This window comes from Cyprinodon tularosa, unplaced genomic scaffold (genome assembly GCF_016077235.1).
Source record: "Cyprinodon tularosa strain WSP-4 unplaced genomic scaffold, ASM1607723v1 ctg28, whole genome shotgun sequence".
NCBI classification, from domain to species: domain Eukaryota; kingdom Metazoa; phylum Chordata; class Actinopteri; order Cyprinodontiformes; family Cyprinodontidae; genus Cyprinodon; species Cyprinodon tularosa.
The window spans coordinates 166,121-182,558 of NW_024038985.1; the positions used below are offsets into that span (position 1 = coordinate 166,121).

The 16,438-nt window shown below is 36.1% G+C and overlaps 1 protein-coding gene across 1 annotated transcript; it reads right to left on the reverse strand.

The window, feature by feature from the left end:
* Positions 1 to 9,754: 9,754 nt before the first annotated feature.
* On the reverse strand, positions 9,755 to 15,444 carry LOC119786831 (aquaporin-11-like). The gene is made up of 3 exons (XM_038290382.1): positions 14,761 to 15,444; positions 10,956 to 11,072; positions 9,755 to 10,851 (listed from the first exon to the last, which is right to left on the reverse strand). The coding sequence occupies exons 1-3, from the start codon at positions 15,350 to 15,352 to the stop codon at positions 10,745 to 10,747; spliced, it is 816 nt and encodes a 271-aa protein (XP_038146310.1). The 5' UTR covers positions 15,353 to 15,444; the 3' UTR covers positions 9,755 to 10,744.
* Between the last annotated feature and the right edge of the window lie 994 nt (positions 15,445 to 16,438).

The following is a 16,438-nucleotide window of genomic DNA, read 5'->3' on the forward strand; positions in this document are numbered from 1 at the left end:
GCGTGTATTCATCTCAGATCTATAACATGAATTACAGATCCTGATCTTTATTCGAAAAATGTTTTTGGCTTCTGTACTTTTCTGCTTTCTGATCAGGTGGTTAAAAAAAAAGACAAAACAGAGTTAAAAGACTTTAAAAAGTTTTTAATCAGTCAGAAATGGGTTTGAGTACACTTCTTTACTTGATGTTTAAATGCTGGCAGCAGCAAGTTGATGCATTCACCATGCATTCACTCTTAAATCAAAAGTCTTTGGCAAAAATATTTCTGCAGAAAAAAAAAATTGCACGTTTACCTGCAATTTTCAATTATTTTGGACTCTGATCCTGCTGCTCTAGTCTGCCATTTTGTGGCCGTCTAGAGTATCTTACATCGGTGACAACCCAAAAAAAACTAGAACGTTATTTTAATTTATATAAATATCCCTGCCTACAATTTTATGAGCTTCCAAATTCAGATTTCGTGTCTTGAAATGTGCGGTACTGTTTTTAAAAGCCTTTTTTACTCTAATTGAATAAGCTAACCCTTGAACAAATGTTTGGGTGACCCCGGGTCACCGTGCTGTTGTATCTGGAAGCCTTCCCGCCCCCTTTTTTCCCCCGCCTCAGTCGTCCTCCTGTCTGTGTCGAAGGCGTGAATGTATCCAAGTGACCAACCTGTTTTTTTCCTCAGCCTTCCCCTCTTTCTCAACTTTTGTATTTGAGCGATAGACTAGCCTTTTGTATGCTGTATACGTTGTGTAATTATTTGACTTCTGTGTATCGCCATCCGCACCGGTGGTGAACTCTCCGTTACCAAGAGTTGTTTATGAGGAGCAAAATTTAAAAAAGTTAAACTATTGTCCCTCCTTAGATCCGAGTGTCTTTGTATTCCATTCGTTACATTATCATGTATTTTATTTTGTATATCTAAACCATTATGAGTGAAAATGTAAAGTGTCTTATTTTTTTTTTTTTTTGTACATTCTCCCACATTATAGGTCCAAAAATCATGCTTTCATCATGTTTAACTAAAATAATTCAATTTGGTATCAATTTTTCCTCATTCTACTTCCCCAGATCTTCCAGTAACTCTTGTTTCTATAACCTTGAACTAAAGTCAGATTGCCTGACTTTACCATCAATATCATGATCAATCAATACAAAGTGTAATAAAAAGTTTGGAAGCAAAATAGAGAAGTTTTTGGGGGCTTAAAGCAATGACTATTCTGACCTCTTCTGGATCCAGTCTGTGTATATCTGTAGTTTTTGCTGTAATATATTTAGAGGCATTTTGTAATCGATTAAAAGTAAATATATTGGGCAATTCTTTTGGATTGCATGGGTTTCTATTAGTTTTTTGTTTTGTTTTTTTCAGTAGGGAAGTAACATCGGCACAACAGTTTTGTTTGTTGGTTTTTTTATAGAAAAATTTGGGCATGTTTTTACAAATATTTATCTCCTGACTGCTGGTTTTGGTGCGGAGGAGGACACTTCTGCTGGAAGCGCACGGGATCAGCTCAACATTAACTGACTGAGAAGATGAAGCCCATTTGTAAAATATTTTGTAAACTACTCTAAGCGTGGTCTCCACAGAGAAGTCTCTATTTACCCATAACGCATCTTCCGATAAGATAAATGTGTGCCGCCTACAGTGCGCACTAACATTACAATATTTAGCCTTCAGGTGGACAGAATTTAGCTCATCTAAAAGCAAAGGTATGGCTGCTAGAAGAGGCGGGGGGGGGGGGGGGGGGGGGGGCTGAGTGTAGAAATGTATTGATAGATGTTGCATAGAAGCAGGTTTGTGGGAAAATACTGTGCCAACGAGTGTTAACTGTTTCCTGTTTACCTCATGATGAAGCTGGAAGGAAAGAAACCCTGTCCACTGTGGATAGTTCCTAGTAAATGGATTGTGATTTATCTGCTATATTACTTTTTGTTTGTTTACTGCAATTTCTTATGGATCGGCTCTTGTACATTTGTTATAATAAATCAGGTTTTAAACCTTTATTCTTATGTTGCTTCTTTTTTGTAACGTGTGTTAATCGCTTGGCTCATAAAAGTGATTTAAAATTAAACTTAAGCTAGAAAGTTAACTTTTTCTTTACACCATGTCCCATTAAAAATAATTTCACACATATATTCTTAGTTTTAATGTGAAATTACTCCACCTTTGTTATATTTTTGAAAATTAAACTTTCAGAAGGATTAATTATTCCTGTCATGTAATTTTATATTTTAGAAAATGTCTCTAATTTTATTGTGTATTCATAATTTGTGTAATTGATTCGTTAGTAATCCATCAAAGGATGTCAAAAACACAATTTTTATCTTGCTCCATCTGACCAGAATTGACACATGATTAATTTTTAGTTACCACTGCAAACTGATTATCACTCCTAAACCAGGTGGACAGCCTACCTAGAATCTGATGAAATTAGAAACAGAGATCATATCTCTCCTATCCTGGCTTCTCTTCATTGGCTTCCTGTTAAATCCAGAATAGAATTTAAAATCCTCCTTCTCACATATAAAGCCTTAAATGGCCAAGCTCCATCTGATATCAGAGATCTGATTGTTCCTTATGTTCCTAACAGAGCACTTCGCTCTCAATCTGCAGGTTTACTTGTGGTTCCTAGAATTTCTAAAAGTAGAATGGGAGGCAGATCTTTTAGTTCTCAGGCTCCTCTCCTGTGGAACCAACTACCAGTTTTAGTCCGTGAGGCAGACACCCTGTCTACTTTTAAGGCTAGACTTAAAACTTTCCTTTTTGATAAAGCTTCTAGTTAGAGTGGCTCAGGTTATCCTGAGCTGTCTCTATAGTTATGCTGCTATAGGCTTAGACTGCTGGAGGACATAGGGACCCCTTTTTCATCATTCGGCTTCATTCTATCTCTATTCTCCCCCTCTGCAGAATCTTTTAGTTCAATCTCTAACGTTCTGCTCTCTCTGCTTTTTCTCATAGTAGCTTCATCTGGTCTGTTCCTGTTTGGCTGTGATGCCCTCCTCTTGGAGCTCGTCTGCCTGGCTGTGTGTTTCCTGGATGGGGTCGCCTTTTACAGCTGCTTTTTCTATGTCTGCTTCTGTCTCCTTGAACCCCAGTGGGCCTCAGCAGATGGCCGCTCACACTGAGCCTGGTTCTGCTGGAGGTTTCTTCCTGTTCAAAGGGAGTTTTTCCTCTCCACTGTCGTTACAAGCATGCTTAGTGTGAGGGATTGCTGAAGAGTCAATTAGTTGATGCAATCAGCTGGTTTTAACTTAACTTTGAATCAATCTGACTGGATGATCTGGTGAACTGTAAAGTGCCTTGAGACGACGTGTTGTATATTGGAGCTATAGAAATAAAATGAAATGAATTGAATTCTAGCTGTAAAGGTAGACCAACATCATATAGAATACTGTAGATTGCTGGAGATAGGCACCAGCCTAAAGTTACCAACTTAGTTCTTGTGTTCCTATGTTTAGTTTCCATGTTTTATTTTCCTATGTTTTAGTTTCCAGACTTCTCCAGCGCCTCTATTAAAAAAGAAAAAAAGCTGCCTAGAGAATGCAGAATTTGGTAACAGCACATAAAAGCAACAAACTCTGTCCTCCTGAGTGAGTGGATCATTGAGCCCGCCTCCAGCTCTCTGTCTGCTCTTGTCATGTAGGGCAAACTGCCTGCAGCACGAAGTAGCAGAGAGAGAGAACCTTTCCACTTTCAATCCAGATTGCCAAAGAAATGCATGTTATACAAAGCTGATGCTAATCCCACCCTAGATTCAATTCAATTCTATTCAGTTTATTTCTATAGCACCAATTTACAACACGTCATCTCAAGGAACTTTCCAGTTCAACCAGATCATCCAGTTAGATTGATTCAAAGTTTTCTATCTAAGGAAAACCGGCTGATTATCGACTCATTGACTCTTCAGCAATCCCTCACACTAAGCATGCTTGTAGCGACAGTGGAGAGGAAAAACTCCCTTTTAACAGACAGAAGCACTAGCACTGACCCATGTGGTACTCCACAGGTAATGTTTGAGCATGTGGAAGATCTGTCATTAACATTAATAGATTGCAAAATGAAATCATGAAAATATGTTTTTAATTGACACAGTCGTTGGGCTACACGGTGGTTAAGTGGGTAGCACTGTTGCCTTGCAGCAAGAAGGTTTTTGGTACAATTCCTGGCCCTGGGGTCTTTCTGCATGGGGTTTGCATCTTCTCCCTGTGCATGCTGTGTAAATTTATTCTCTCTCTCTCTCAGTTTCCCCGCTTTCCTTGTGTCACAGCTGCACTTAATCTCCTCTGATTGCTCTTATGGTTTGCTATTATACCAATACCTCTGTGCAATTACAAGAAGCGGCTTGGAGTGTTTTGAAGCGCGCGTCTGACAGATGATGAAATCACCGTGTTAACCCAGTGCGGCCCTCTACAACACCGCTGGTCAGCCGCGCAACTACTTAAGAGTTGACCAAAATAATCTGAGTTGGGAAGTAAAGGACACATTTATATTACATAACTGGTACCATGTGACCTGTTATGCTGGCTAGATTTAATGGGGCTTTTTTCCTTTTTGGGATAATCCAGACCTCAGTGAGGGGATTAGCTGTCCTTTATTGTGCTAATGTTTATAGTAAAAATATTTACTCTTTACTCATAAACCAGAAAATATAAGTTAAGTTCATGTGTACAGTAATTACATTTCTCTTCACCGTGGTTTTGTTTATCTAAAAAAACTAAAGCAAAACTCACAGCTCATCAAAAGTCAATATGTATTTTTTAACAATTAAGCAATTAAAAATGACAATAGAAAAGATCAACATTAGTTTCCACTTAGAAGATTTTAACACTTTGTAAATGGAAAAGTAAACAAGTATTTTCATCATATTATTAAATCTTGATATTGTGATAATTATACTTATATGCTGTAATATTAGAAACATTTCATAGATCTAAATATAAGGAAACTTCACTCAGGTCAATCAAATGAAAGATGAATAATTCTGCATCCACCACATCTCCAAAACATAGTCTCAAATACTAAACTCGGTGTTAAACCTGTATTCCAATAAAAAATACTTTACACATTATAAGAAATTAAAGCATTTTAATTATCACCTTATATAAAACTATGTTTCTTAGAAACATATTGTACATTTCCCTGACAGAGTCAGAAATTTGACAGTAAATGAGTTTTATCACGTTCTTCTTAACAGAAATGATGCAGGTGTTACTTTTGGACAAAAGTCTTTTTGCTGACTGCTGAGGTGCAAACAGGAGTAAGATTTCATTTTCAAGACAAAATTTAACAATGATAAGTACATTAACAATAGTCCTTTCAGTAATATTACATTCAAATACCATTCACTTGTAAAAAGAGAGCATATTACCCAGACTAAAGTGCACGGTAATAATCAAGCAATCAGACTTCAAGCAATCAATCAACAGTAAAAAAAAACAAAAAACTGTGGTGCAACTGAAGCAACCTCAGTACCCCATATTTATCACCGAAAGCAAAGAAAAGCAATCAAAGAAGTTTTTTCTTTCAAAATCAGGATTATTTATGGAAGAGGATTAGTGCCACTGAAAACAAAAGTTAACTGATTTTTACATATTATTTCAGTTTAATATGGAAAACAGTCAGAATTCTGACTTTTTTTCTCAGAATTCTGACTTTTACCTCAGAATGTTGGATCTTAATGTAGATGGGCACCATGAAGGATGTGGAGCGCTCAGCTTCACTGACAAAGATGTGAGTCATTTGGGAGGGCCAGTGACACATTGGTGGAAAATGATGGAATTAGGCGACTTTTTACGCCCCTGAGGGGTCCCTGGTGATGATATTTCATTAATGGAAGAGCAGAAGGTGATTAAAACAAGATAGTTCAGTCTCTAGACATGGCTACGGCTCGATGCCAACATGTTTGTTAGCTGTCAGAATTCAGTCTGAATTCTGAGATTTAAGTCAGAATTCTGAGATTAAAGTCAGAATACTGAGATTAAAGTCTGAATTCTGAGATTAAAGTCAGAATACTGAGATTAATGTCAGAATTCTGAGGAAAAAAAGTCTGAATTCTGAGATTTAAGTCAGAATTCTGAGATTAAAGTCAGAATACTGAGATTAAAGTCTGAATTCTGAGATTAAAGTCAGAATACTGAGATTAATGTCAGAATTCTGAGGAAAAAAAGTCTGAATTCTGAGATTAAAGTCAGAATACTGAGGAAAAAAAGTCTGAATTCTGAGATTTAAGTCAGAATTCTGAGATTAAAGTCTGAATTCTGAGATTAAAGTCAGAATACTGAGATTATAGACAGAATTCTGAGGGGGAAAAAGTCAGAATACTGAGATTATAGACAGAATTCTGAGGAAAAAAGTCTGAATTCTGAGATTAAAGTCAGAATACTGAGATTATAGACAGAATTCTGAGGGAAAAAAAAGTCAGAATACTGAGATTATAGACAGAATTCTGAGGAAAAAAAGTCTGAATTCTGAGATTAAAGTCAGAATACTGAGATTAAAGTCAGAATTCTGAGAAAAAAAAGTCTGAATTCTGAGATTAAAGTCATAATACTGAGATTAAAGTCAGCATGCTGAGGAAAAAAGTCTGAATTCTGAGATTAAAGTCAGAATACTGAGATTAAAGACAGAATTCTAAGGAAAAAATTCTGAATTCTGAGATTAAAGTCAGAATACTGAGATTAAAGTCACAATTTTGAGGGAAAAAAAAGTCTGAATTCTGAGATTAAAGTCAGAATACTGAGATTAAAGACACAATTCTGAGATTAAAGTCTGAATTCTGAGATTAAAGTCAGAATACTGAGATTAAAGACACAATTCTGAGATTAAAGTCAGCATGCTGAGGAAAAAAGTCTGAATTCTGAGATTAAAGTCAGAATACTGAGATTAAAGACAGAATTCTAAGGAAAAAATTCTGAATTCTGAGATTAAAGTCAGAATACTGAGATTAAAGTCACAATTTTGAGGGAAAAAAAAGTCTGAATTCTGAGATTAAAGTCAGAATACTGAGATTAAAGACACAATTCTGAGATTAAAGTCTGAATTCTGAGATTAAAGTCAGAATACTGAGATTAAAGACACAATTCTGAGATTAAAGTCAGAATTCTGAGAAAAAAAATTCTGAATTCTGAGATTAAAGTCAGAATACTGAGATTAAAGACATAATTCTGAGATTAAAGTCAGAATTCTGAGAAGAAAAAAGTCTGAATTCTGAGATTAAAGTCAGAATTCTGAGATTAAAGTCAGAATACTGAGATTAAAGACACAATTCTGAGATTAAAGTCAGAATTCTGAGAGACGAAAGTCTGAATTCTGAGATTAAAGTCAGAATACTGAGATTAAAGACACAATTCTGAGATTAAAGTCAGAATTCTGAGAAAAAATAAGTCTGAATTCTGAGATTAAAGTCAGAATACTGAGATTAAAGTCAGAATACTGACTTTTTTCCCTTATTAAACTGAAATTATATTTAAAAATCTGTTAACTATTTTTATGTCTTCAGTGGCCCTAATCCTCTTCCGTGATTACCACTCAAAATAAAGTGCATTCAGATATTTTAAATTACATCAGCATTATCAGCTATTTCTAGACAGAAATGCAGACGGGTAGGTAGGTAGTGTGCATGTAGAATCCATCCTTCCACACGTGAGCAGAAGACATGGCTGATTGTTTTATTTTATTTAATAATGAACACTTGCATATTTTAGGTTAGATTTAAATAAATTAAAAAAGTTATCTGAAAGCCATTTTATCCTTAAATTAAATGACAGAACTAGCAGACAGTTCCATCTTTTATCACTAATTGGAGATTAACTTATTGATCCCTTAAGATAACTGGTTGTCATTAATTATTGAACTTATTGCATTTAGCTGGTCTGTTTAAATACATTCTTAGAAATGTGTGTCTTTAAACTTTATAAATGCATGGAGTTAGATGGAAAGCAAAGTACTAGAAAAGGACCTGAGAACATGATTACTGATCATGATATTTATAGAGACATTCGATAGATAATAAACATGTAAATGCACATTCACTCTCACTGTTGTGCCTTTAGACATTTGGCATGTTTTATGTTTAAGGTTTTTCCCCTTATTGATAATATTAATAGGAAATATTCATGTTCAGCTGTTGTCACTAAATCTAACCTGTGCCTCTGATTTGTCTTTTTATGGAAGATAATTTAACGGAATGCACTTTTTATTATTAAGGTAATTGTAAAATTTCAATAAATCTTAAAAGTGGATCTATTGCATCTAATGCAATGTTAACCAAACAAAGTTTGAGCAAAATAAAATAAAAACTCTTGTTTTTCATATGATTAATTTGATAATAAATAAAGATAATTCTTTAAGGGATGCAATGAACTAAAGTTTTGTGCTCAATGCTAGGACTGTGAGTTAGCATAGACAGCGTTTAATAACTGCTCAATTGGTTTTTCTAACTATTAGAATGAGCCCTTAATTATGCTTTAAACGATAAAATCACTCAAACCAGAAAGGAGTGACGAAGACAGAAAGTCTTGTAATTGATGATTTATGTTTAAAAATGGTGTCTCTGATTAGCTATTAGCTAGCTAACGTTAGCTAGTGTTTCAAAACAACTATCCTTCATTTAAGCTGCGAGAACAGAAAGTCCCACAATATCTTCAAAGTGCTATTTTCAATAGTAAAGTGTGTACAAAGATGAAGATAATTGTGTTTTATAACTAATTAATCCTGATTAAACAAATGAAACCTTCCAAATATGGTTGCCAACTCCCTGAAAAAAAGACAGGGACACCTCATGTGCATGCCAGCTGACCCGATTGCCTTTACCCCTCCTGGCGTGGTGGTTTTTGTTTTAGCCCCGCTTTGTGTGTGAAAGGATTTTTAAAAATTATTTGACTCAAATCTGCATTGAATTAGATGCATATTTGTGGGCTGCAGAAATAGTGCGCCGGCACACCGTGCATTGTGCTTTATATTCACAATCGCTGACTTTTTCCACCCACGTATTTGTTTTTTCCCATTCCTCCCTAAATTTCTGCATCCTTTTTTTTTTGGAGGATCATCGCTATTCGAAGGTGCACCGCCCCCAAAAGCAGCATCAGCATTTAAATTCCTCCGTTCATCCCCCATACTGCTCTGTTGTTTCCCGCTATCTTCTCCATGAGCAACACTTGGCTCGACCAATGGGATGAGGGGATTCTGGATCGTTACATATATGTTTTCAGCTCATTGGTCACAATGCAGGACAGGGACAGGAACAAGTTTACCGTAAGTTTCGTATCTAACGTGCCCTTTTTCTTTATTTTCCATTAGCTATTTTTTACTGTCTCAGTAATACGGGACGAAGTGAGTTCCTTTTCCACTTAATATGGGACAGGTACTTTGGTTTAGAGATGCTGGAGATCGGCCTATTTTGCAGTGTGGTCCTGTTTCTCTGACTGTGACTAACTGGATGTGCTCTTTTCTTCCTCTGGCATGGGAGCTGGCTCAGAGCTCGTCTGCCTGGCTGTGTGTTTCCTGGATGGGGTCGCCTTTTACAGCTGCTTTTTCTATGTCTGCTTCTGTCTCCATGAACCCCAGTCGGCCTCAGCAGATGGCCGCTCACACTGAGCCTGGTTCTGCTGGAGGTTTCTTCCTGTTCAAAGGGAGTTTTTCCTCTCCACTGTCGCTACAAGAATGCTTAGTGTGAGGGATTGTATTTGAGTAAATGAGTCGATGCAATCAGCTGGTTTTCCTTAGATAGAAAACTTTGTATCAATTTGACAGTATGATCTGGTTGAACTATAAAGTGCCTTGAGATGACACGTGTTGTGAATTTGGCGCTATATAAATAAACTGAATTGAAAATTTAATTCTGTTTCAAAAAACGGAACAATTCAGTTTTTCAAGGGACGGTTGGCAACCCTACTTCCAAGGTTAGTGGTGCTACAACACACCATTATTAGTTTGTCTCTTCACATTATTCCAAAAAAATTAACAATCCCCTTGACTTAGTTTCCAAGTTTGAAGACGTTTCGCTTCCCATCCAGGAAGCTTTTTCAGTTAAAATGTCAAGAATAGCGTTCCATGTTATACACAGTAGTGCTATTCAACGCTAATCCTGACATTTACATTGATAAAGCTTACTGGATGGGAAGCAAAACGTCTTCAAACTTGTAAACCAAGTCCAGTGGATTATTTTTAATTTTTTTTGGAATGACTAAGACCTGGATGACTGACAACCTTCACCAGCATATCTCTACAGATTACCATCACCTGCTAATATAAGGAAAGAGAGTCCCACTTTTTTGGATAAATACAAATTGGTTCATTCTTTGGCAAATAATGTAAATGTTCTTAATGTACCTTTTTTTATTCTATGCATTTTATTATTGGTAATTATTTGCCTATGTATTTGTGCTAAAGTAGTTATGAGTTGTTTTAGTCACCATGGACTGTGAGCCTCTCCATTGAGATTTCACGCTCCCTGAAACAAAACTTTCAAACTAGCTCTCTATAAACCTTTTTAAATCCAGGCTTTTGACTTCTGGTTAATTATTTAGGTTAATGTTCAGATTTGTTGCTCTTCTAATTGTGCTTTCTTCATCTAAATGTTTTGCATATGTATTTAGTTCTGTGCTCTCCTGCAGCATACCTTGTCTTTTGACATCAGTCATGATTAGAGCTGCATAAAGCCCTATTTGATCCTGTGCATTTGTGCATCGATAAGAGATTAAATAATCTTGATTATCCAGGGATATCCAGTCCATCATATAAAACAAAATGAACTAAAACTACTGCATCTTCTCTTTCTGCTCATTAGAGCTGTGCATCCCGATGGTGCTCTTTCCAGAGAGGAAGGGGATGATCTTCTCAAACAGGAGGATGCAGCTCGCCATGCCTGCAGACACAGAGGTTACCTTGCAAATATAACCTGTGTTGAATATGAAACTTAAAAAAAATACTACACAGAGTAAAATGCTATGAACAAAAGTATCTCATTACCCAATATTGGTCCCAACCAGTAGATAAAGCAGTATTCAAGGTACGTGTGACCACTGCAGGGGAACTGAATGGAAAAAGCCAAGGCAGGATTAAAAACAGCCCCGGAAATGCTTCCACCTGCAGAAAGAAGAAAGAATAAACTTAGAAGCAAAAAGGAATTGCTGCTTCTTTATCCCACACTTGCTGAAACCACACATACGTTTTTCTGCAATGAAAGAAATCACAAAACAAAACTCTCACGATTTGAGTTGTGAAAGTATCTCTATGAAGAACTATGGTGATATTGTCCATCTGCTGGCGTTTTTAAAGGAAAAGTTCGGACATATTCAGAGTACAAACTTCTGAAAGACAGGTTGAGTCTATGATGACTTTATTCTCGTAATGTTACGAGTTCTTGTAATGTTACGACTTTGTTCTCGTAACGTTACGACTTTGTTCTCATAATGTTACGACTTTGTTCTCCTATTATTACGACGTTGTTCTCCTAATGTTACAACTTTGTTCTCGTAATTTTACGACTTTGTTCTCGTAATGTTACGACTTTGTTCTCTTAATGTTACGACCTTATTCTTTTAATGTTACGACTTCATTCTTGTAATGTTACTATTTTATTCTCGTAATGTTACTTTATTCTCGTGATGTTACGACTTTATTCTCCTAATGTTACGACTTTGTTCTCGTAATTTTACGACTTTATTCTCGTAATGTTACCACTTTGTTCTCGTAATTTTACGACTTTGTTCTCTTAATGTTACGACCTTATTCTCGTAATGTTAATATTTTATTCTCGTAATGTTAGGACTTTATTCTCCTAATGTTACGACTTTGTTTTCGTAATTTTACGACTTTATTCTCGTAATGTTACCACTTTGTTCTCGTAATTTTACGACTTTATTCTTGTAATGTTACGTCTTTATTCTCGTAATTTTAAGACTTTATTCTCGTAATTTTAAGACTTTATTCTCGTAATGTTTTTCGACTTTGTTCTTGTAATGTTACGACTTTGTTATCGTAATTTTACGACTTTATTCCCGCAATGTTACGACTTTATTCTCGTAATGTTACAACTTTATTCTCGTAATGTTACAACTTTATTCTCATAATGTTACGACTTTATTCTCGAAATGTTACAACTTTATTCTCGTAATGTTACGACTTTGTTCTCAAAATTTTAAGACTTTATTCTCGTAATGTTACGACTTTGTTCTCGTAATGTTATGACTTTGTTATCGTAATTTTACGACTTTATTCCCGCAATGTTACGACTTTATTCTCGTAATGTTACAACTTTATTCTCGTAATGTTACAACTTTATTCTCGTAATGTTACGACTTTATTCTCGAAATGTTACAACTTTATTCTCGTAATGTTACGACTTTGTTCTCAAAATTTTAAGACTTTATTCTCGTAATGTTACGACTTTGTTCTCGTAATGTTATGACTTTGTTATCGTAATTTTACGACTTTATTCCCGCAATGTTACAACTTTATTCTCGTAATGTTACGACTTTATTCTCGAAATGTTACAATTTTATTCTCGTAATGTTACGACTTTGTTCTCAAAATTTTAAGACTTTATTCTCGTAATGTTACGACTTTGTTCTCGTAATGTTATGACTTTGTTATCATAATTTTACGACTTTATTCTCGTAATGTTACGACTTTATTCTCGTAATGTTACAACTTTATTCTCGAAATGTTACAACTTTGTTCTCGTAATGTTAAACTTTATTCTCGAAATGTTACAACTTTATTCTCGTAATGTTACAACTTTATTCTCGAAATGTTACAACTTTATTCTCGTAATGTTACAACTTTATTCTCGAAATGTTACAACTTTATTCTCGTAATGTTACGACTTTGTTCTCGTAATGTTACGACTTTATTATCGTAATTTTACGACTTTATTCCCGCGATGTTACGACTTTATTCTCGTAATGTCACAATTTATTCTCGTAATGTTACAACTTTATTCTCTTAATGTTACGACTTTATTCTCGTAATGTTACAACTTTATTCTCAAAATGTTACAACTTTGTTCTCATAATGTTACAACTTTATTCTCGAAATGTTACAACTTTATTCTCGTAATGTTACAACTTTGTTCTCGTAATGTTACAACTTTATTCTCGAAATGTTACAACTTTATTCTCGAAATGTTACAACTTTATTCTCGTAATGTTACAACTTTATTCTCGAAATGTTACAACTTTATTCTCGTAATGTTACGACTTTGTTCTCGTAATGTTATGACTTTGTTCTCGTAATGTTATGACTTTGTTATCATAATTTTACGACTTTATTCCCGCAATGTTACGACTTTATTCTCGTAATGTCACAATTTATTCTCGTAATGTTACAACTTTATTCTCGTAATGTTACGACTTTATTCTCGTAATGTTACAACTTTATTCTCGAAATGTTACAACTTTGTTCTCGTAATGTTAAACTTTATTCTCGAAATGTTACAACTTTATTCTCGTAATGTTACAACTTTATTCTCGAAATGTTACAACTTTATTCTCGTAATGTTACGACTTTGTTCTCGTAATGTTACGACTTTATTATCGTAATTTTACGACTTTATTCCCGCAATGTTACGACTTTATTCTCGTAATGTCACAATTTATTCTCGTAATGTTACAACTTTATTCTCTTAATGTTACGACTTTATTCTCGTAATGTTACAACTTTATTCTCAAAATGTTACAACTTTGTTCTCGTAATGTTACAACTTAATTCTCGAAATGTTACAACTTTATTCTCGTAATGTTACAACTTTGTTCTCGTAATGTTACAACTTTATTCTCTTAATGTTACGACTTTATTCTCGTAATGTTACAACTTTATTCTCAAAATGTTACAACTTTGTTCTCGTAATGTTACAACTTTATTCTCAAAATGTTACAACTTTATTCTCGTAATGTTACAACTTTGTTCTCGAAATGTTACAACTTTATTCTCGAAATGTTACAACTTTATTCTCGTAATGTTACAACTTTATTCTCGAAATGTTACAACTTTATTCTCATAATGTTACGACTTTGTTCTCGTAATGTTATGACTTTGTTATCGTAATTTTACGACTTTATTCCCACAATGTTACGACTTTATTCTCGTAATGTCACAATTTATTCTCGTAATGTTACAACTTTATTCTCTTAATGTTACGACTTTATTCTCGTAATGTTACAACTTTATTCTCGAAATGTTACAACTTTGTTCTCGTAATGTTACAACTTTATTCTCGAAATGTTACAACTTTATTCTCGTAATGTTACAACTTTATTCTCGAAATGTTACAACTTTATTCTCGTAATGTTACGACTTTGTTCTCGTAATGTTATGACTTTGTTATCGTAATTTTACGACTTTATTCCCACAATGTTACGACTTTATTCTCGTAATGTCACAATTTATTCTCGTAATGTTACAACTTTATTCTCTTAATGTTACGACTTTATTCTCGTAATGTTACAACTTTATTCTCGAAATGTTACAACTTTGTTCTCGTAATGTTACAACTTTATTCTCGAAATGTTACAACTTTATTCTCGTAATGTTACAACTTTATTCTCGAAATGTTACAACTTTATTCTCGTAATGTTACAACTTTATTCTCGAAATGTTACAACTTTATTCTCGTAATGTTATAACTTAGTTCTCGTAATGTTACAACTTTATTCTCGTAATGTTACGACTTTATTCTCGAAATAGAAGGGAAAAAGCCTTGCCCTGATACTCCGTGGTAACTTGTTAATATATCTCATGTTTGCAGGTTGGGGTGGGCCTCCAATCAGCGCACCTGCATAAACCAAAGCGGTGATGACCGCAGCGAAGCAGTGAACTCTGAGCCTCTCGTCCAGCCTGTGGATGTGCGTGGCCACAGCCTGCACCGTGAACGCGCAGAACATTTCCACAGCAGCAGCTTCCAGCGGCGTCCCACCGAGCGGGTCGAAGCAACGGAACCCAAACTTCTGGTGCCGGAGGTGCATATCTGACAGACCCAGGGACCACACGGTGGCTGCCCAGCCCTGCGCGGCCACCGCAGCCCCCATCTGGAGGGATATGAGCAGCGCCGCTTCCCAGACGCTGGACGCGCCGCGGCAGAAGCTCTCCAGAGCCGCGGCGGGATTACATGTCGCTTCCCTGAAAGTTGATAGATGGACAAACGTTACGAAATAAGTGAGAGTCAAGCTGGTGGAAAGGTCCAGGCGGATGGATTCGCCAAGCAGTTTGAGTTCCTGCGTGCAGCAGCAGAGCTGGAAGGTGGACACCGCTTCCAGCAGGTAAGTCCAGTAAACTCCGCGGAGCAGACGGGCTGTAGCGCAGCGAGCCGCCTCACAGAGGAGCACCGCGGCGGTCAACACCCCCAGGGACACCCACAGGTCAGCCATGGCCGGTAGCAGCTCCAGCAGCTTCACTTCAACTAGTTCTCAGTGGATCATAGTGTCAAAGTCCTGCAGATCCACGCTGTCACCTCTGTGTCAGCTTTAATTGTGAAACCGGAAGACGAGTGACACAACTTTCAAAATAAAAGCATAACAAGAAATTAAATTCCTAGTCCAGGGGTCTTCTACGTTTTCCAGACCAAGGACCCCAAATAGATGGCGAGATGGAGCGGGGGCCCCCTAATCCTATATATTGTATGACATTGTTTCATATTAACTGTTCCTAGATGTTACAGGTGGTATGGTGGGCGTGGTCCAAGCAGTATAAAAGCGGAAGCTGCAAACTTTCTTAAAAGGTGTCAGTTTCCATGGGACGCCAGGACGTATCTGGGTTCCACACGTTGTAGATTTGTCAAGAATGTGGGTGAGTGTTTTTAGAGTGTGGGTTATATTGAACTTTTATTATGACAAATGTAAATTTTAACCGTTCTTTTCCTTGTTAGGAGGCCCTTTTTAGACCAGGCTGTGTATACAGGCAGATGAGGGTGGTGTACGCGATACAGGTATTTTTAGAGATTTTAAGGTAGTCATTAAAATAATATTTTGATTGCATTATTTTTGTAATTTGGTGTTTTCTGTTTGTTTACAGAGATGTTTTTTGTTGCTCCTGCTGTCCTTAGGTTTATGTTGTGTTTCTTTTAGTTAGTCCGACCCTGTTTGATGCTTTTGGTCCCGTTGTTTACTTGTGAGGGCGGACTAACTGTTTTGTTTTTTTTATCTTTTTTCATTGATCTGTTTGTTTTCTCCTTGTTCACTCTCCCACGAGGCTGTGAGCTGGTAGACAATGCTATATTGCATCTGATCGTCTGCAGTGCTGAGTGGCGATCGTGTGCAGTGTTTTTTTCACCTGATTGCTGTGAAGCCTTATAAGTGTGCGACTTTGGTTCTGGTTATGCGGGTTTGTCCGCCATCCACTAATGTCAGAGTTTAAATATTATATTGTCTACCCTAGGCTATCAGTTTCGTAGAAAGAGAGGTAAAGGATTTTCTGTCTATTTGTTTAATAAAGAACGTATATTTTTAGGACTGAGT